This window comes from Oncorhynchus mykiss, chromosome 5 (assembly GCF_057628025.1).
Source record: "Oncorhynchus mykiss isolate SJ-2025 chromosome 5, ASM5762802v1, whole genome shotgun sequence".
NCBI classification, from domain to species: domain Eukaryota; kingdom Metazoa; phylum Chordata; class Actinopteri; order Salmoniformes; family Salmonidae; genus Oncorhynchus; species Oncorhynchus mykiss.
The window spans coordinates 55,548,538-55,567,762 of NC_143026.1; the positions used below are offsets into that span (position 1 = coordinate 55,548,538).

The 19,225-nt window shown below is 44.9% G+C and overlaps 2 protein-coding genes across 7 annotated transcripts in view; one reads left to right on the forward strand and one right to left on the reverse strand.

Moving 5' to 3' along the window:
* Positions 1-13,209, forward strand: part of LOC110524034 (prolyl 3-hydroxylase 2) — a 96,654-nt gene extending 83,445 nt beyond the window's left edge. For 3 of the 5 annotated variants that reach the window (XM_021603327.3, XM_090235188.1, XM_021603328.3), the window contains 11 exons: positions 1,723-1,850; positions 6,309-6,398; positions 7,896-7,936; positions 8,602-8,693; positions 9,020-9,147; positions 9,590-9,685; positions 10,073-10,223; positions 10,564-10,681; positions 10,901-10,976; positions 11,225-11,365; positions 11,602-13,209. In XM_021603327.3, the coding sequence (XP_021459002.3) occupies positions 1,723-1,850; positions 6,309-6,398; positions 7,896-7,936; positions 8,602-8,693; positions 9,020-9,147; positions 9,590-9,685; positions 10,073-10,223; positions 10,564-10,681; positions 10,901-10,976; positions 11,225-11,365; positions 11,602-11,703 (1,163 nt within the window). In that variant the 3' untranslated portion in view covers positions 11,704-13,209. Of the gene's footprint in view, positions 1-1,722; positions 1,851-6,308; positions 6,399-7,895; positions 7,937-8,601; positions 8,694-9,019; positions 9,148-9,589; positions 9,686-10,066; positions 10,224-10,563; positions 10,682-10,900; positions 10,977-11,224; positions 11,366-11,601 lie in introns of all 5 variants that reach the window. The other 2 variants (XR_016496149.1, XM_090235187.1) reach the window with 2 other exon arrangements.
* On the reverse strand, positions 13,210-19,185 carry ccdc181 (coiled-coil domain containing 181). Of its 2 annotated transcripts, XM_021603329.3 has the most exons (6): positions 18,928-19,185; positions 18,150-18,254; positions 15,755-16,777; positions 15,433-15,579; positions 14,930-15,087; positions 13,210-14,629 (listed from the first exon to the last, which is right to left on the reverse strand). In XM_021603329.3, the coding sequence occupies exons 1-6, from the start codon at positions 19,129-19,131 to the stop codon at positions 14,458-14,460; spliced, it is 1,809 nt and encodes a 602-aa protein (XP_021459004.2). In that variant the 5' UTR covers positions 19,132-19,185; the 3' UTR covers positions 13,210-14,457. The 2 variants fall into 2 exon arrangements, with proteins under 2 accessions (XP_021459004.2, XP_021459006.2); XM_021603331.3 differs by lacking the exon at positions 18,928-19,185 and having other exon boundaries at positions 18,150-18,354.
* Positions 19,186-19,225: the final 40 nt, after the last annotated feature.

Sequence of the window (19,225 nt, forward strand, 5' to 3'; positions counted from 1 at the left end):
GGTCGCGGGCATTTGAAAAGGCAGGGATTAGAAAGGCCAGAACACGTATTCATAAAGCTTCTCAGAGTAGGAGTGCTGGTCTAGGATCAGCTCGACCTTTTAGATTGTAATAAATCGGGACAGGGTGGACCTGATCCAAGATCAGCACTCCTAATCTGAGACACTTTGTGAATACAGGCCCAGACAATCAACACCAAACAGACCAGGACCACACCTCAATAGAGAAGCACACACTGTTCCACTCAAACTGATTCAGCAACATTTGTCCATGATCTGGTCTGTTGTTGTTCATAATAGGCCACCAGCATTTGTGTAGTCTGAGCTGTTTTGGGATCAGACATTAGAGGGGGGGGGGGTTGGCAGGACAACATAGGAAAGGAGAGAAGGAAGGAAAAGCCAATGAGCTCATCATATGTCTAATAAACCCAATTGGCTCATGGGATCCTAGGAAAAACACAGAGCTCAGTGAATCATTCCCAGCAGCAGCACTTAAAGCGATAGTTCAGGATTTTGGCAATGATGCCCTTTATGTACTTCCCCAGAGTCGGATGAACTCATGGATGCCCTTTTTATGTATCTGTGTCCAGTATGAGGGAAGAGGGTTAGTTTCGCAGGCCAATGCTAACTAGCGTTAGTGCAATGACTGGAAGTCGACAAGTCTTGATTCGCCTGTCAAGTCAAGTTTCCCCATCACTCAGCAGCCTCACATTGCTCTGCGGGAAGCTGTTTCCTCAATGATCCGTTCGGTGACATTGTCGGGGGGGGGGGGGGGGTTTACGGCCTCAAAGCCCCTCACTGTTTACGACCTGGGAACCAGGAGGAGACGCGCTGACCGCAGAAATGCTGCTGCCTCAGGCCTGGCCGCCCCACCAGGAAGTGATATGTGAGCCCAACTACTTTACAAGATGGTAAAGCGCACGTGTCCGGGTGGATGTATGTGTGTGCATGCGTGTGTGTTTGTTACTTGCAATCCACTACTTGCTGTAAGCACTTTAGGGACGGGAGATACTGCTCTAGCCTGGAGCCTGGAGCAGCTGTGTGTGTGTGTTTCCAGTACCTCACCTAGCCTCTGACAACCTCTCACTGTTGTAGCGCTACTGCTGCTTGCTCCATTGTGGTCATGCCCCTGGAATGTTCAGCCGCACTAGACTTCAAAATCTCATTTAGACCTAGGGGTTGCTTTATGACGTGGACCTGCGCCGAACTTTGAGTGGAAACCTATAGGAAGTGTCTGTCATACTGTCTTCATCCCCAATGGCACTCTATTCCCTATATAGTGCACTACTTTTGACCAGAGCTCCATGGATGCTATTTGGGATGCAGTCTTACAGGGGAGTTCAGGGAGGGAGTCTATAATGGAGGTGTGATGACAGTCCCTCTTGTATAGGCGGGGCTCAGAAGGATGGATGGAGGTCTTTTCAACCTCTCTACCTCTCTACCTCGACTCATTAAACACCACCTTGCCTGAAACCTATTTCTATTGATTTATCTCTCTCTCTCTGTCTCTCGCTCTTTCTCTCGCTCTCTCTCTCTCTCTCTCTCTCACTCTGTTTCTCTCTCTCTCTCTCTCTCTTACACTCTCTCTCTCTCTCTCTCGCACTACCCCCTTTCTTTCATTTTCAATATTCAATTCCATTTTCAATTGTGTTGTCAAAGCAATACAACAGAACGTAACACTAACTTCCATTTTATAATGTCTTCTCTCTCTCTCTGTCTCTCCAGTGAACATGGTGGAGGAGGCGATGGAGTGTGCCAAGTCCTACCTGCTGTTCCACGAGGGGGAGGAGTTTATGACGGAGAACGTGGACTACTACAGAGAGGCCGTGGGCCACGACGTCAAGCCCCGGGAGGTAGGACCTTGGTTGCATCCAAAATGGCACCCTATTCCCTATATAGTGCACCATATTTAATCTGGACCCTCATGGGCTATTCCCTAGCCTGGTCCCGGATCATTTTTGTGCTATAATTTAAACTATTTGTCAACCCAAACTGTTTGGCATGATAATGAGTGGCAAGGAGTGGCATGTTGGCACAAAAAGACTGGCACCCAGGCTAGCTATTCCCTATATGGTATAGTGCACTACTTTTAGGTAGTAATAAATAGTGCACTGTAAGGAATAGACGCACCTTGTTATTTGCTTTGTTCACATTGGAGGGTACTTTAATCAGTTACTGTTGCTCTTTCTACGTTGTATGGCCAAATAGTTGGGGCCCAGGGTTTAGTTTTAATTCCTACAGATTTACTGCCCAATAGGTTTTATAAGCCTGATATTGCTGCGTGAATTTAATGCCAGATTTTTTTTTTTGTGACTCATCGTTTGTGTTTACCGGCAATTATATCCCCTTGGTTGTTCCTAATTATCAGGTTATTGGGAATGTAAATGTGCTGATAATTCAGAGAATAGGCTGCGTCTCAAACGGCTCACTATTCCCCGTGGAGGGAATAGGGTGCTATTTGGGGTGCATCCAAAGTCAGTTTGCCTGGAGAACTATCTCGAACTGGCAAATTGGCAGCCGGTTTTACCCCGAAGAACTTGTCCCCCCCAAAAACGTTTGACTTTAAACCCTCAAAACCTGCTGCACTCTCTGTACAGCCAAGGAGTCTCTTGTTCTGCGCTCCCTCCCTTGCAGGCCCATTTTCCTGGAAAGCCTGGAACCTATTAGAGTGAACGTGAGTTCTCCCAGTAGGGCCAGGGTGTGTGTGCGAGAGAGTTTGCGTGCGTGCGTGTGTGTGTGTGCATGCCAGTGGACAAACCAGTGCAGCTAATGACTGTGGTTAGGACTCTGACATCAACCATCTCAGTCCCTCTGGGTCTCTCCTCTCGGCCCCTCGACTCTCCTTTCCTCCATTCCATCTTTCTCTCCCTCTCAGCCCCTCTTCTCTCCTCTCCATTCCTCTCTCTTTCTTTCTCGTCCTTCTCTCTCTGCAGCTTCAGGGACCTCATTTAGCCAGCATTTTGAGCAGTGAAGAGCCGTGGTCTGTCTGCCTGCCTTCCTGGCAAGGCCTCCTGTCCTTCAGGAACAGGGAGGAGGGGTTATATCATGCATCAATGCCCACAGAAACAATTTAGGAGCTGTTTACATTACAGGTGGAAAGAGGAGATTTTTTTGCCCACCATAAATGCCACTGGCTACTCGGGTTTCAAAACAGCCTCGCCACTTCTTGTCTATTGCAGATGATCAACCATTCTTTCCCTCATTCCTCCTCTGTAACAACATGCCATTTGACACCCACCATCTCAGATTGTTCTGAAATCGTTTCTGTAGTTAGAAACAGATAAGATTAGCATTCCTGCAACAATATTTTGTTGAAATATAATTAAAATGTCCAATTTGGGTGCAATCAATTTGTCTCAGAGACTAATCAATTGCACCCAAATTGGCCATTTTAATTTATAGGATTCATATAATATTCAATAAATATAGTACCTAACATCCGATTTGGGCCAAACTTTTTTCTAACAATGAGTAAGACATAAGGAATCCAAATAAATGGTCAAAAGACCAACCCAACATTGAATATACAGTATCAGTTCTCTATGTCTGACAAGTAGTATGGGGCTGCAGCTTGGAGTATTGTTTCTTCATCCTATGTAATGTATTCTCAGTGAATTTTTTTTTTTTTTTCGCCTGTTCAAAGAAATTAGTCACTGAAGTTGTTAGGTTTATGTCCCATCCTACATCCTGATATTACCAGCTTCTGACCACTAGATGGTGCTGTTGTTGCTTTCAGGTGATTATTTTTTTACTCTTATTATACTGCTCAGTTTATACACTGCCCCCATCCTCCCCTTCCCAAAATACACATGTAAATGTTGGACTATAAATTGTGCCATATTGTATTAAAATTATGCTAAAATGTTTATTCTATTCTACTGAGCCATTTACATTATGTTCGTATTTATATATTATTTCTTATTGTTATTGCATTGTCGAGACGTAACCTGCAAGTAAGCATTTCGTTGGACGATGTATACTATGCGTATCCCGTACATACAACTAATAAAACTTGAAACTTGAGGGGGGAATCTTCAAACGGTTTTTTCACCTAATAGCAGGAACAGCACCATCTAGTGGTCAGAACATGGCAATATCAGGATGTAGGGACATAAACCTAACAACTTCAATGACACATTTTTCTGAACAGGGCAAAAAATATATATACACAAATTCACTGGGAATACATTGCATAGGATGAAGAATCAATGCTCCGAGCCGCAGCTCCATAGTACTTGTACTAGAGAACTGATACGACACTTAACAAAAATCTAAACACAACATGCAACAATTAAAAATATTTTACTGAGTTACAGTTCATATAAGGAAATCAGTCAATTTAAATAAATAAATTAGGCCTTAATCTATGGATTTCACGTCTTAGAATACAGATATGCATATGTTGGTCACAGATACCTCAAAAAAGAGATAGGGGATCAGAAAACCAGTCAGTATCTGGTGTGGCCACCATTTACCTCATGCAGCCTGACACATCTCCTTCGCATAGAGTTGATAGGCTGTTGAATGTCGTCTGTGGAATGTTGTCCCACTCCTCTTCAATAGCTGTGCGAAGTTGGCGGATACTGTCGGGAACTGGAACACGTCGATCCAGAGCATTCCAAACATGCTCGGTCAATGGGTGACATGTCTGGTGAATATGCAGGCCATGGAAAAACTGGGACATTTTCAGATTCCAGGAATTGTGTACAGATCCTTGCGACGTGCATTATCATGCTGAAACATGAGGTGATGGCCTCAGGATCTCGTAACGGTATCTCTGTGCATTGAAATGGCCATCGATAAAATGCAATTGTGTTCGTTGTCCGTAGCTTATGCCTGCCCATACCATAACCCGCCACCATGGGGCACTCTTTTCACAACGTAGACATCAGTAAACTTCTCACCCACACGACACCATTCAGTCTGCCATATGCCCGGTACAGTTGAAACTGGGACTCATCCGTGAAGAGCACATTTCTCCAGCGTGCCAGTGGCCATCGAAGGTGAGCATTTGCCTACTGCAATTGGTTACAACGCCAAACTGCTGTCAGGTCAAGACCCTGGTGAGAACGACAAGCACGCAGATGAGCTTCCCTGAGACCGTTTCAGTTGTGCAAACCCACAGTTTCATCAGCTCTATGGGTGACTGGTCTCAGACGATCCCGCAGGTGAAGAAGTGGGATGTGGAGGTCTTGGGCTGGCGTGGTTACACGTGGTCTGCTGTTTTGAGGCCGGTTGGACGTACAGCCAAATTCGCTAAAACAACTTTGGAGGCGACTTATGGTAGATAAATGAACATTACATTCTCTGGCAACAGCTCTGCTGGACATTCCTGCAGTGAGTATGACAATTGCACCCTCCCTCAAAACTTGAGACATCTGTGACATTGTGTTGTGTGAAAAAACTGCACATTTTAGAGGGGCATTTTATTGTCCCCAGTACAAGGTGCACCTGTGTAATTATCATGCTGACTTAATCAGATATGCCACACGTGTAAAATGGATGGATTATCTTGGTGAAGGAGAAATGCTCACTAACAGGGATGTAAACAAATGTGTGCACAAAATCTGAGAAGAATAAGCTTTTTTGTGCTCATGGAACATTTCTGTAATCTTTTATTTCAGCTCATGAAATATGGGACCAACACTTTACATGTTGCGTTTCTACTTTTGTTCCGTATATCTACACATTGTTGGGAATGGATTGGTGTGTGGTGTACGTGGTTGGCTTTTGACAATTTCATTGGATTCCTCATGTCTAACTCCTTGTTAGAAAAAAAAATGTTTGTACAAATCGGATGTTAGGTACTCTTTTATTGAATAATATATGAATCCTATTCATTAAAATGGCCAATTTGTATACAATCAATTCACTTGATTTTTCAGAGATTAAATGATATTTAAATAAAATAATGACGCAGGAATGCTAATCTTATTTGTTTCTAACTGCAGAAACGAGTTCAGAACAACCTGGTTAAGTGGCGCCTTGAATCGGGGTCAAAATCCTCTTGTGCTTTCTGAGGTAGAACAACCCGAGAGAGAGAGGGGGCAATATCGCACAGTCCATTTGGTCCAGCAATGAGGCGAAGAGGGGGCTTGGCTGCTGAAGAGGTGTTAGGGTTGGGACAGTAAATAAGATATAAGAGGCACAGTGGTTATAAAACAATAGTCTTCCTTAAACGTTCTGCTTCAAGGGGTCAAATTTGGGAGATCCAGTCGCTCGGTAATATGCTAAAGTGATGTCATTAAAAAAAAACTGTTTTTAACCTGTGGAGATTAACATGGCTGCCCGATATCTCTGTGTTTCTATAGAAGGCCGAGTGGTACCTGAGACGCCATAAGCAGGAGCTGGAGCTACTAGTGATTGGCAGTGAGAACATGCACGTGGAATTTACAGAGGGGGTGAGTACAGTGCATTGATGACAAAATGGAAACTCAGCCTCTTATTTTGAACTTTTTGGGCTGTCTCTGATACTTGTGAATGGCTTCCATGACTACTGAAAGGTCAATTGGGGGTGACGGTTCTGGTCCTGTTACTGGAACGAGTCATTTTTGAAATAGGGACACAGAAAATGAGAGCAAGCGCGCTGGGGCCAGATTACTGATTTAGGATCCGTTTGGCTTTTTAGATCACAATTAATACGATTAAATTGAGTGGGGTGGGGTCTGATCCTAGATCAGCACTCCTACTCTGTGACACTTGTTGATACATATGGGCTGTATGTAGGACAGTAACAGGTGCCTGGTAGTTACACCATTATAGCCGCAGGACACAGCACCATCTAGAGGCCATGATGGAAAACCATTGGTGATCCAGCTTTTCATTCATGTACTTTTTGGTGTCCTTTAGTAGTGGTTTCCTTCTTGACAGTTTCCGGATTGACTGATCTTCATGTGGTTTCTCTTTGCTTATTTGAGCTGTTCTTGCCATAATATGGACTTACCAGATAGGGCTATATTATGTATACCACCCCTACCTTGTCACAACACAACTGATTGGCTCAAACGCATTAAGAAGGAAAGAAATTCCACAAATGAACTTTTAACAAGACACACCTGTTAATTTGAAATGCATTCCAGGTGACTACCTCATGAAGCTGGTTGAGAGAATGCCAACAGTGTACAAAGCTGTCGTCAAGGCAAAGGGTGGCTAGTTTGAAGAATCTCAAATATAAAATACATTTGGATTACATTTACATTTGGACACTTTTTTGGTTACTACATGATTCCAAAAGTGTTATTTCATAGTTTAAGTCTTCACTATTATTCTACAATGTAGAAAATAGTAAAAATAAAGAAAAACCCTTGAATGAGTAGGTGTGTCTAAACTTTTGACTGGTACTGTATATATTGGTGAAATTGGTCCGTGGGCCGACAAAAGGGGGCAGCCCATCCCTGATTCAGACAAGTGAGACATGGATTGTGTATGTGTCCCATTCAGAGTGTGAATTGGCAAGTCAAAATAATTAACTGCCTTTGAACGGGATGTGTCTGGAACTTCAACACTGCAGGGTTTTTCACGCTCAAAAGTGTCCTGTGTGTATCAGGAATGGTCCACCACCCAAAGGACATCCAGCCAACTTGACACAATTGTGGGAAGCATTGTAGTCAACATGGGCCAGCATCCCTGTGGAACGCTTTCGACAACTTGTAGAGTCCATGCCCCGACAAATTGAGGCAGTTCTGAGGGCAAAAGGGGGTGCAACTCAATATTAGGAAGGTGTTCCTAATGTTTTGTACACTCAGCGTAGGTTTACTTACTATGCCTGTAATATGTGGTTGTCTAACCTAGATACCTTAAGATGAGCGCTATAACTGTAAGTTGCTCAGAACAAGAGCATCCGCTAAATGACTCAAATGTAAAATTCTGATCTGTCAGTATTTTACCTTGTCTTGTAGCATTACTGGACCAGCTCAGGTGGAAGAGAGGATTCGAACAGGTGAGCAAACCCAGAAATATCCTCTTGGAAATGTTAACTTGTTCAATAGTTGTCCCATGGAATGTCCTGTATATTAATGAATATCAGATGTGTAGTTCACAAGGACAACACTGTGTCAGATAGATAGTTTAGACTCAAGTGATTCTTATTATAGACAATAATAAATGAATGAAAACTGTATTATATCCTGTGTTGTATTTGACTGTAGTACCTCTGCTTTGTGTGGTATACACCACTGACATCTATTGGATACTTTCAGTATGGCATGCATCTTGTGTAATCTGTTGTGGCAAATAGTTGCACACTCTATATATGCTCCCAATAAATACTATTTAGGGTATTTCAATGACTTTCAAAGACATTTCAGAGTAAGTGTTATATACAAGTCAGTTGAATATCGGAATATATTTGGAGATACTTTCAAACACGTCAAATAGAAGTAGGCAATTCGGCCACATTATTTGAAAAAACTCAGAAAGAAAATAAGTATTTCAAATACAAAGACTCAAATACACATGTATTTGTCTGCTAGCTACTTCCATAGATGTAACATAAGAAGACACTGAAGGCCTACCGCAGCCCGAATGATTGTCCTCAGCCTTGTTATAAGCATGTACTGTCTGCCTGTTTATGTGGCTCCGTGCTCTGTTCTTGCATTCCCCCAGGATCCCCTCTGGTACCGATGGATGGATGGAGTATGTACCCATCTCAGAGAAGAAGAACTTCACTCTGGCCCCACCACAGGAGCTCAGAGAAGGTAGGACATCCTCTGTTCCCGACACCAATGCTTTTCCAACCTCTCCTTCGGGGACCACCAGACGCTTCACAATTTCGTGTTAGACCATGAACTAGCACACTTGATCGGTTGGCAAATGTGTGCTAGCTCTAGAATGGTTGAAATACATGGAACGGCTTGACTCTGAGGAGAGGTTTATAGGACTCTGCAAATAAAGCAGAATTTAGATTGAACTAACCCATGATGTGATGTGTAAACAACTTGACAGATGAATGTGTTCCATCATAGATGAGGTAACACTTTGCCCTCATCCTCTGTACTGGTGTTTGTCTGCGTGTGTACTGTAGGAGGGCCCTTGGTGTATGACAGTGTGCAGCTGGTCCAGAACTCAAAGGCCCTGAACGGAACTCAGAGGGTTCTTCTGGATGATGTCATATCTGTGGACGAGTGTGCCGAGCTCACAAACCTGGCCCATGTAAGATGGCTGAATCTTATATTTGGTATTTTTGGGTATATTATTAGGATCCCCTTTAGCTGTTGAAACATGACAAAATACAGAACATTAATAGACAAGAACAGCTCAAGGACAGAACTACATCCAAATATTCACTATCATGAATTGTACTGTGTGTAAACGTGCATTTCAATTGATCGCTATTTAGTGTGTCGTTACAGGTTCACAGTGAACACTATGGGCCGGTTCTCCAGACACATATCAGGCCTAATCCTTGGACTGAAAAGCGCTTTCAATGGAGTATTCTCCGTCAAGTATGCTTTTTAGTCCAGGACGAGGCTTAATCCGTGTCCAGAAAACTGGCCCTTAGTGCACTTTGTGAACATGGCCATTGTTTGGTACTTGATAAATGCATTTCTAGAATATGAGAGCCAGGGGTTCAGTGCTCTTGTTTGGTCTACAGACTGTCACTATGGCAGGAGACGGATACCGAGGGAAGATGTCTCCTCACACGCCCAACGAGAGGTTTGAGGGAGCCACTGTGCTGAAAACACTGCAGGTAAGCAACGCGCCTATACATAGACACAATGGAGAAGATTAACTGAACCTCTGTTTGAAACCGCTTGATTCGTATTGCCCTTTTCATATAACAATCTCTCAGTAACGCTCTTGTCTCAAAGTTATCAAAAGTCACTCTTTCAGTACCTTAGTAGGCAACTACAGAATATGTTTGGTTCCTTACAAGCAGGGATGCAAATTAAGATACCCTGCTAGCCTGAGGCTCGTATTTTTCAGACTGGGCTAGTAGAACAAACTTTGGAAAAAGTGGAGAGTGTCACCCAGGCTAGTAGAAGTTGCAGTCTACTAGCCAGGCTGCCAGTGCCGTTCTATCCTTGGCAACATGCTGAGGGAATATTTACCCATGTTTCTACTGTGTTACCTGCAGTACGGCTACGAGGGCCGTGTCCCATTGAGAAGCGCTCGTCTGTTCTATGATGCCAGTGAGAGGGCCAGACGCATCATCGAGTCCTACTTCCTGCTCAACTCGACGCTCCACTTCTCCTACACACACCTGGTGTGCCGGACCGCAATCACAGGTGAGCCAAGTCGCCAGTGATGCTACTAATTATAATGAAATTCTTGACTTGAGAAACATTTTGGAATTCAGTTTACTTCCTGAATTGACTTCATTTAAATGGAATTGACCCCAACCCTGTTATGGTATCATTATATCATTATCAACCTTTCATTATAGTGTCACACAAAATTGAGCATTATGTGACTTTGAGAGTTTGAGCATGTAGGTTTAGTCAAATTTGGTTTAGTTTGCCTCTTTGTTGCTTTAGTCAAGTTCGTCTCGGTTTGGTGCTGTTTTGGGGTTAATAAAGTTGGCCTCTGTTTTGGGTTTAATATAAGTTTTATGTCTGTTTGGTATAGGGCAACAGGACCATAGAAATGACCTGAGCCATCCCATCCACGCTGACAACTGTCTGTTAGACCCAGAGGCCAACGAGTGCTGGAAAGAACCACCAGCCTACACCTACAGAGACTACAGGTTACCACCTAGCTCTGGGCCTTCATTTTTCCGCGATGAATATACATTTCAATGTAGTTAGGAAGCAGCTTAGGGTACAAGCTCTGGTCCATGGCTAAGCTGCCTCCTAACAACATTGAAACATATTTGCGCTGTCAATGGCACCATATTATTACCGTTACCTAGTGTTAAATAGTCATGGCTCGAACACATTTTCAATGGTTTTCATTGTGTCCTAAGTGCTCTGCTGTACCTGAATGGAGACTTTGAGGGAGGAGAGTTCATCTTCACAGAAATGGACGCCAAAACAGTCACAGTGAGTCCTCTCCTGAGAAGGGAAATCTTAATTTTTTTGAAGAGTGAAGTGATCAAAATGTCTTATGTCATTGCTATTGCCCGTCTTTTCGCATGTTTTTATTAGTCCTACTGTCTTACCCTTTCTTCGTTTGGAGCCTCGTCTAAATAAAGTTGGAATTTCCCACGTCCAATGTGATCCCATTCCACCACGACAGTCAGGTACTGACCCTGGTCTCCCCCCTCCTCCGTCCCCTCCTCCTCCCCTAGGCACAGGTGAAGCCAAAGTGTGGTCGTATGGTGGGGTTCTCGTCTGGCGGGGAGAACCCCCATGGCGTGAGGGCCGTCACCAGGGGGCAGAGGTGTGCCGTGGCCCTGTGGTTCACCCTGGACCCCCTCTTCAGAGAACTGGTAAACACACTACAGCCGTGGCCCTATCATAATGTCTTCTTTGATTATGTCTTTCACAGAGACACATGTCTAGAGTATAGTACATCATGTTATGTACAAGATGTTTATAATGGCTATTGATTTAGGGATATATTTATTGCTCTTTAGTTAGGAAGATGATTATTTCGGGAAGATGTTTATGTCACGAGACATAACTCCTCCTCTCTTTTCTCCCTCTCTCTCTCTTTCTCCTCTAGGAGCGCCTGCAGGCAGATGAGGTGATGCAGGCGTTGGACAACCAGAGCAGCCAATCACAGTGGGACACAAGCCTCAACATCAACCCCAAAGACGAGCTGTAGTAGTCCGCCGGCCCCCAGCCCAGCACCCCCCAAATCTTTATATCTATCTATTTATTTAATGAAGTTTGGATCAGAACAATTTTATTTTTGTACTGTTTGAAGTGCAAGGTTATATAGTTGTTTGTGTTGCCGTCGTGGCATTTAGTCTGTTGTTGTGATTTTTTTCTCCTTCTGTACATACCAGTACTTGAGTTCGCGTTTGGGTCTTTGTTTTTCTTTCCATTGACTCTCTCTCTCTCTCTCTCTCTCTGTTGGGGTGAAACCCAGTCATTGTGCCTCACACTTTATAAGGTCCAGTTGACTTTGTGACGACTTTATAAGGTCCAGTTGACTTTATAAGGTCCAGTTGACTTTGTGATGACTTTATAAGGTCCAGTTCACTTTGCGACAACTTTATATGGTCCAGTTGACTTTGTGACGACTTTATAAGGTCCAGTTCACTTTGCGATGACTTAAAATGCTCAGTTCCCTTTGTGATGACTTTGTGTAGTGTGCGGGTGTGCGCGCGCACAAGGTTGTTACAACACAGACCTGTCATACATATGAACAGTTCTTACTGCACTGTGATCAAGCGAAAGAGAAGAACAGCAGTCGACATTGCCGTTCTCTTGTTATAGAAAAGACAACGGGCTGTTTATAACGTTTCAAACATGAACTCATAAAACAAATCGGCCGTGGGATTATCTCCTTCGGGCGGTGTAAACACAGTTGATATGTTTCATCTACTTATTCACTGAAACATTGGCTGGAGTATATGCATTCACCGAGAGAAAGAGGTCAGGCTTTTCTTTACAAACAGGGAGCTGTAAATCCCTTTCGGTGACTGACAACGATGACTGAACTGATCTGTCACTATTTTCCCGTGCACTTTCTTCTCGTTTGTGGTGTGGTGAAGAGACACCGTTTTCGTGACTCACATCCCTCCCTAGCTCTGGTCCATGGCGTTAGCAAGCCTTACTAACGCCTTGGACCAGAGCTAATCCCTCCCGTCAATTGCAATCAAACGCCGAGCAAGATAACTGTTTACAAGTTAGCTGACACACGGGCATGGAGTGTGTTTTGTTGTTGTTGTGTGTTTTACGTGTCTGTTTTTAAGATAGACAGCTGCTATTGCAATTGTCGGCATTTGATATTAGAAGCTTTTTAATAAAAGATGTCATTTATTCCTGTTTAAAGGAATTCCTATTTTAAGGTGGCTTATAGGTGTCCTTTCCTTTCGAAACTTCCTTATTTCCTGGGTCAAAATAGACAGACAGGCACACACACTGTTAAAATTCAATGGAAAGAACGTGCCTTGTGTACTATGATATTTCAATGATTACAACTGCTAACTACGTAACTTATGCATTTTAAGTTAGATTAGGGGTTTTATCTTATCTTTTGATAGGGAGGATGGCCACTCACTAATATTTAAATATAAATTGCTGTAGCACAAACAAATTGTTGTATCCATCTCTTTTGTTGTTAATGTGTACTTATAAATTAAAAAGACAATATTTCAATAAATAACTTAAACCGTGTCCTTTATTATTTGGGAACTTGTAAATTGTTTACAATTTGAACACATTGTCTATAGGTTCAGTTGTAAACCAACAGCATTTCATGTAGTGGTTTTACAAAAATGTATTTGAAAATCTATACATGAATATGACGATAAGTAAATCGATCTTACATATCAAGATAAACATAGAGGTGAATTATGCATAGTACTGACTGTTCCAACTCAGACTTGTCTAATTACAAACAATGTATGCCGTATCAAACCATCGTTCTTTTTAAATCTCTTAACATCTATAGTCAGTGCATTGTCTCAAATCAGATAGCCGTGGGAAATAGGGGTGCTCCAGCACCCACTGAGAAATCCGGAAAAAATGCACACACCCAAAAAAATCTTCGCAGCACCCCCACCCTCAAAACATCTTCAGAATGAAGCCGTAGAATGACGCCCTCTGACGGAAGACAATGTGGTCGGCGTAGATGCCACTACTACAAAGGACCTAACTTAAGATAGATTTAAGAATAAACTTAAAAACACTCGGTGACAAACGGTTTATAAAGGCATTGTGGTAACAGTGGCAATATGGGCTACCCACACCGAGACGACCTACTAGCACTGCAGGCATTGGTGAGCTCAATGTCTTCTAGTAGGCTAGGTTAAAGTGCATCAGCAACAGAGAGGAGGCTGTTGACAATGTAGAGAACAAGTGCCAGTAGACCTATGATCACATTCTGTATATATATTTGTCGTCGCACAGCTATTGAGCCAGTCACCTTGGTTATAATCATTCATTTGCTCAAATAATCTCTTTATATACTGTACACAGCGAGCACGGGATTGATCCCCGACGCCTGATCAATTCGGAACCCTGAGGAGTTGTGCATGTCTTACGAGGTAACGTCGAAGGGAACAGAACTTCGGAGATCATCTGTGACAAATGAAAAGGTAGAAAACAAAGCCCTTCTCTCAACAGTAGTCAACAGTGCTGATCCCATCTAAAGATTCACTTTCAGTAAAAATGCCTCATTTTAAGTTGTATGCTAGTTGATACTGGAACAGAGCCTAGATTTCTTTGGTGATTTCCCCCCCCCCCCCCCCAAAAACAATAAGTTGTACCTTTTATAGAGCAAAAATGGACAACTATGTAGGCCCTAAGTCGTATACAATTTCATCCGTGTTCATGTGTCTCTGTGTATCCTGTACTCTTAGCTTTGCTCAGATCTCGACTATTTCCTCTCGAATTGCGAATGGTGGGTTCAGAAGCGGTACGCCAGGTGCTCAGTGAAGCGGAAAGGCTTGGTCTCGTTGACGGTGCACAGGAGGTCCTGCATGCGCCTGGCGCGCCGCTCCTCAAACACCAGCCTGCGGGAGCGCTCTCTGGCCGCCTGCTGCTCCGCCCGCTTCTCTGCCCGCTTCTTCTTCAGCCACCTGAGGAGAGAGAGAGAGAGAGAACCGGACACATTATTTAAAAGATCTTGAGTGTCCAGGACCAGGGCGATCCAACCCGGTTCCTGAAGAGCTACCCTGATATAGGTTTTTAACTCCAACCCCAGTTGTAACTAACATGATCCAGCTTATCAACCAGCTAATTATTAGAATCAGGAGCGCTAGATTAGGGTTGGAGCGAAAACCTACAGGATGGCAGCTCTCCAGGAACAGGTTTGGAAAGCAATGGTCCAGACTATCTCCAAGGCCCTTCAACAGTAGACAGACTGAGTAGGGACTCACAGTTTGAAGGCTCGTTCACACTCTTCTCGGTTGTGCATGTAGAATCCACTCTCCTCCTCCAGCCTCTTCATCTCCTCCAGCTGTCTGTCTCTCTGCTGTTGTTCGTGTTTCCTCTGCAGCCACGACTTAAAGGCCTCGCCTGGGTCACTGTGCTCCCTCTGAGGGAGGCGGGACACGGGGAAAAATCTAGTCAAAACGTTTTCACTCACTATCCTACTTTCTTGGATTTGCTTTTCACAAGCTTTCTGATGCAGTATATTCTATGATTGCACAAAAGATTATAGCAGTTTAGCATACAGATACCCAATAACAACTTTTTAATTTCTTTATAATACGTATTAGAAAATAACTTTCTTCCCTTTATTTATTAAATTATTTAAGTAAATAGCATGTACATTTAGCTGAAAGCACTGATTTCTACAAAGTACTACTACAGTACAATTACAGTACTACTACAGCCTGTGCTTGTGTGCTAGTGTCGCCCTCTAGTGGCCTGTGCGTACCCTGCCATTCCTTCTCTCCATCTCCTGGGCTCTGTCGATCCTCTTCTCCTCCTGCAACTGCTCCCTCTTCCTCACCAGCCATGCCCGGAACGCCAGCTCATTCTCCTGACGCTTCTGCTCATCCTCCTCCCTCTTCCTCTGCTCCTCCTGAGAGAAGGGGCAGGGGTAGAAATATATATAGAGAGAGAGAGGAGTCGGGGAGATAAAGAGAGAGGGGAAGCAAGGAGGATCATATAAAAGCAGAAGGGGGAGAGGTAGAAAGAGTTACACAGGAAAACAGAAAAGGGGATTTATCTTTCATGATAAGCACTGTGCTCCCCACCTCTCTGGCGAGCCTCTCTCTCCTCTCCTGTATTTTGTTCAGTAGCTCCTTCTGTTGGGGCGAGAGAGTGAAGGTGGCCTGCTGGGTAGGGGCACTGTTGGCCGACTGCACCCTGCGCTTGGTGCCCCTCCCCCCGCTGCCCCTCTGGCTGTGACTGGCCGAGATGGGCCGGTTCCTGGGCTGGGCCGGAGGTCTGGGGGCGCGGTGGTGCTCGATCCCTATGGACATAGTGCTAGAGATGGGACGCAGCGGGGAGGATGTGGGGGTCTTGTTCGGGCTTAGGTCACTTGGACGGGAGGACAAGCGTGAGTTGTCGCTGGGGAAGCTCGCTAAAGGTGGCAGCATCAGGCCACGGCTCTCCACCTCCTTCAGGCTGACAAGGTCAAACTTGCCATCTTTCTCCACCAGGACTTTGCCCTCTTTCCCCAGTCCACTCTGGCCAGCCTCCCCACCACCCCCACCCTTGAGCCCCTGCCCTCCTCCTTCCCCTTCCCGAGGGTTGAGCTTCAGCTCAGAGAGCTTCCCTGACACCTCACTCTCTACCTCCATTTCCTTGCTGGCCGTGCTGCTCACCTGCTCTACCACCCCCGTCTTTTGGGGGGTGCTGCTGTCTTTCTCGTACTCCAGTGGCGCCACCACCAAATCCACCAGCGTTTCTTTGAAGTGAAGGCGTCGGCGCCGAGTCATGTCCGGCGCTTCCTGGTCCTGCAGCTGCCGATTGGCTAGCTGGATCTTCTCCAGGATGTACTTCTTCTCCTCTTCCGGTTGGTCTTCCAGCACCGGAGGTGGCGGCGCTAGGGGGGATCCGCCCTTATATGGACTGTCTCGGTCAGAGTCGAATTCCAAAGGTTCCATGGGCGAGGGCCACCTCTCCTCCTCCTCCGCCTTCTCTGACTCGCTCGCCCACTTCTCCTCCTTCAGGCTTTTCTTGTCCTCCTTCCTCCCTCGCTTTTTCTCTTCCTCCTTCCCCTCCTCCTTCAGCGCCTTGTCTATTTCAGCCTCGATGTCCTCGTAGTCAGGTTCCTGTTGAGGAGGAGTGACGGAGTTCTATTCACCTGAGTCTCTCAGCAGACAGTGTGTCAGCAAACGATATGTTAATTAGGTACTTTGATACTTTGTGAGAGACATGACGACTGTGTGTATGTGTGTGTGGTTATCAATGTACCCAGTCCAGAGCCCTATAGCTGTGGCCCAATGAAAGTGTCTGGATGTGTGTCAGTGGGTTGGATTTCACACACATACACTGAGATGCAGGCGCACGGTAACACAACACCACAAACTGTGGGCGCATTTGAGCAGATCACTTTTATCAGGTTGGTGACCATCGTTGGTCACCGCCTTCCAAAGTGTGTTGTATTATGGGGTTAAAAAAATAGTCAGATTTGCGCTTGCATGACGACTGCATGAGCTTTACAACAGATCAAAAGTCATGAAATTTTGACTGCAAATGTATTTCTGCAGTTGCTCTTCACCAACTTCATCCTGCAGCCATTACCTGCGTTGTGGGAGGCTCTATTGCCAACCAATCATTAGGGTGTTTTTGTTTGACTCGTGTGATCATGACCAAAGACCTGACTAAAACAGGAACCAACTTTGCCGCCATTCATGTATAGTTGAAAGTGATATTTGTGTCCGACCTTCGGCTGTCCCAGATGCACTTTCCCCCACTTCACTCCTTAACTTTTGTTTACAGTTGGTTGCTTTCGCCTTCCTACTCAAAAGATCCCTGTGACATTGTCACAGGAAGTGGGCAAGCCGGGCGACCCAGCGGCTCACTGACCTACTTGGCCGTTGCTCCTGAGGTGCATTCAGTTCACTTGAACTGTTTGCTACGTTGCCGAACGGTTTGTACTGAACGACACGTTTCCCCAAAACGTTGTTATACGTTCTTGAATAGACTTTGAGGTGTGTTTGCTCCCATTTAGTGGGTGTGGCAAGGTGTGGCTTGAAGCAATGAGTGACATTAAAAGGCAGTGGCTCTGCTGACAGCGTTGCCCAACCCACAACCCAACCCCTCCCCTTTTTTCAACTGGACGTTCAGTACAGCACCGGTTCCGGTCAGTGGAACGTTCCAGAACATAAAAACGTACTTAACGCAGCCCTGGGTCCTCACTGATCAGCTAATCCCCGCTGACCTACCTGGCCGTCGCTCCTCCCCTTCCCACTTATCAGCCAATCCCTCTGACCTACCTGGCCGTCGGTCCACCCCTTCCCGCTTATCAGCCAATCCCTCTGACCTACCTGGCCGTCGCTTCTCCCCTTCCCGCTTATCAGCCAATCCCTCTGACTTACCTGGCCGTCGCTCCTCCCCTTCCCGCTTATCAGCCAATCCCTCTGACCTACCTGGCCGTCGGTCCACCCGTCCTCGCTGATCAGCCAATCCACACTGACCTACCTGGCCATCGTTCGTCCCCTCCTCACTGATCAGCCAATCCAGGTCCTTCTCAAAGTCGTCCTCATACTCCTCCTGGGTCCTAGTGCTCGTTGGCACCAGACTCATCTTCTCCAAAGGAATAGCGTGAAGGACAATAGAAGATCAACCGGAGCATTGTATATGCAGGGCCAATTGTGATGATAGCCCCATAATTATACTTCCAAGGGTATACATACGTCCATTGTATTTAAATTCACACCAGTTCAGTTCGAGTTTGTGCATTGACAATCCCTCATACAACTAAAATAGAATAGCATTCCCGACTGTTTTGAGCACACATCACAAGCATACAACTTCTGAACACTCACAGATCATATGTCACACAATACTATAGTGAACCTGTATTCACGACTCCCGTGGCCCTCCCATGGCCAAATGACGCATAGCGCAGGATAAACACTTCAACCTGGGACAGGTGCAGTTGTTTGCATTATTTTTTATTATGGGATCGTATTGTGAAATAGGCTAACTTGTCTTAACTGTTGTTGGAGTTACTGGCAGATTTATTGCAGCTTGTAGAATATTACTGATACAACAGGACTGCGTGATGTGACAGACAGACATAGCCTGGTCTCTAGGCCCCAATTCAAGAGGAAACATAGAAGCCTAACACGATGATGTAACATTAGAATAGGCTACTATTTCCACAAGCAATAGCCTACACACTTTATTATGAGGCGCAAGTCTGAAATAGTTAAAGCACAACCGTACCGTTACCCAAACATCGAAATGAACTCACCACTACCAGATGCTTGTGCGTCTCCTTTTTACTCAGAATAAAAATAAAATAATGTGTATTATATCCTCTTATGTGGGAACTCGTTATTCGTTTTAATGGCCTACATTTTGGTGATACAAGCCGGCCGGAGCACCTGTCCAGATAATCTCCTGTGCGTGTCCCTCTCCCCTGCTCCACTAAAGGCTTTAATAGTCCTGTTGTCATAGAGACCTACAACACGCACATGCGTAAAACAGAAAACAAGTCTCTCACACTCGCGCAAACACACACTTCTTCACCTCAATGCACACAGACACAT

Excerpts from the sequence above, each read along its gene's own strand:
- ccdc181 (XM_021603329.3), bottom strand. The coding sequence starts at position 19,131 with ATGACAACAGGACTATTAAAGCCTTTAGTGGAGCAGGGGAGAGGGACA. Across the intron at positions 16,778-18,149 it reads AGGGGACGAACGATGGCCAG|GAACCTGACTACGAGGACAT; the intron begins GTAGGTCAGTGT and ends CCTCCTCAACAG. Across the intron at positions 15,580-15,754 it reads GAGAGAGGCTCGCCAGAGAG|GAGGAGCAGAGGAAGAGGGA; the intron begins GTGGGGAGCACA and ends CCCTTCTCTCAG.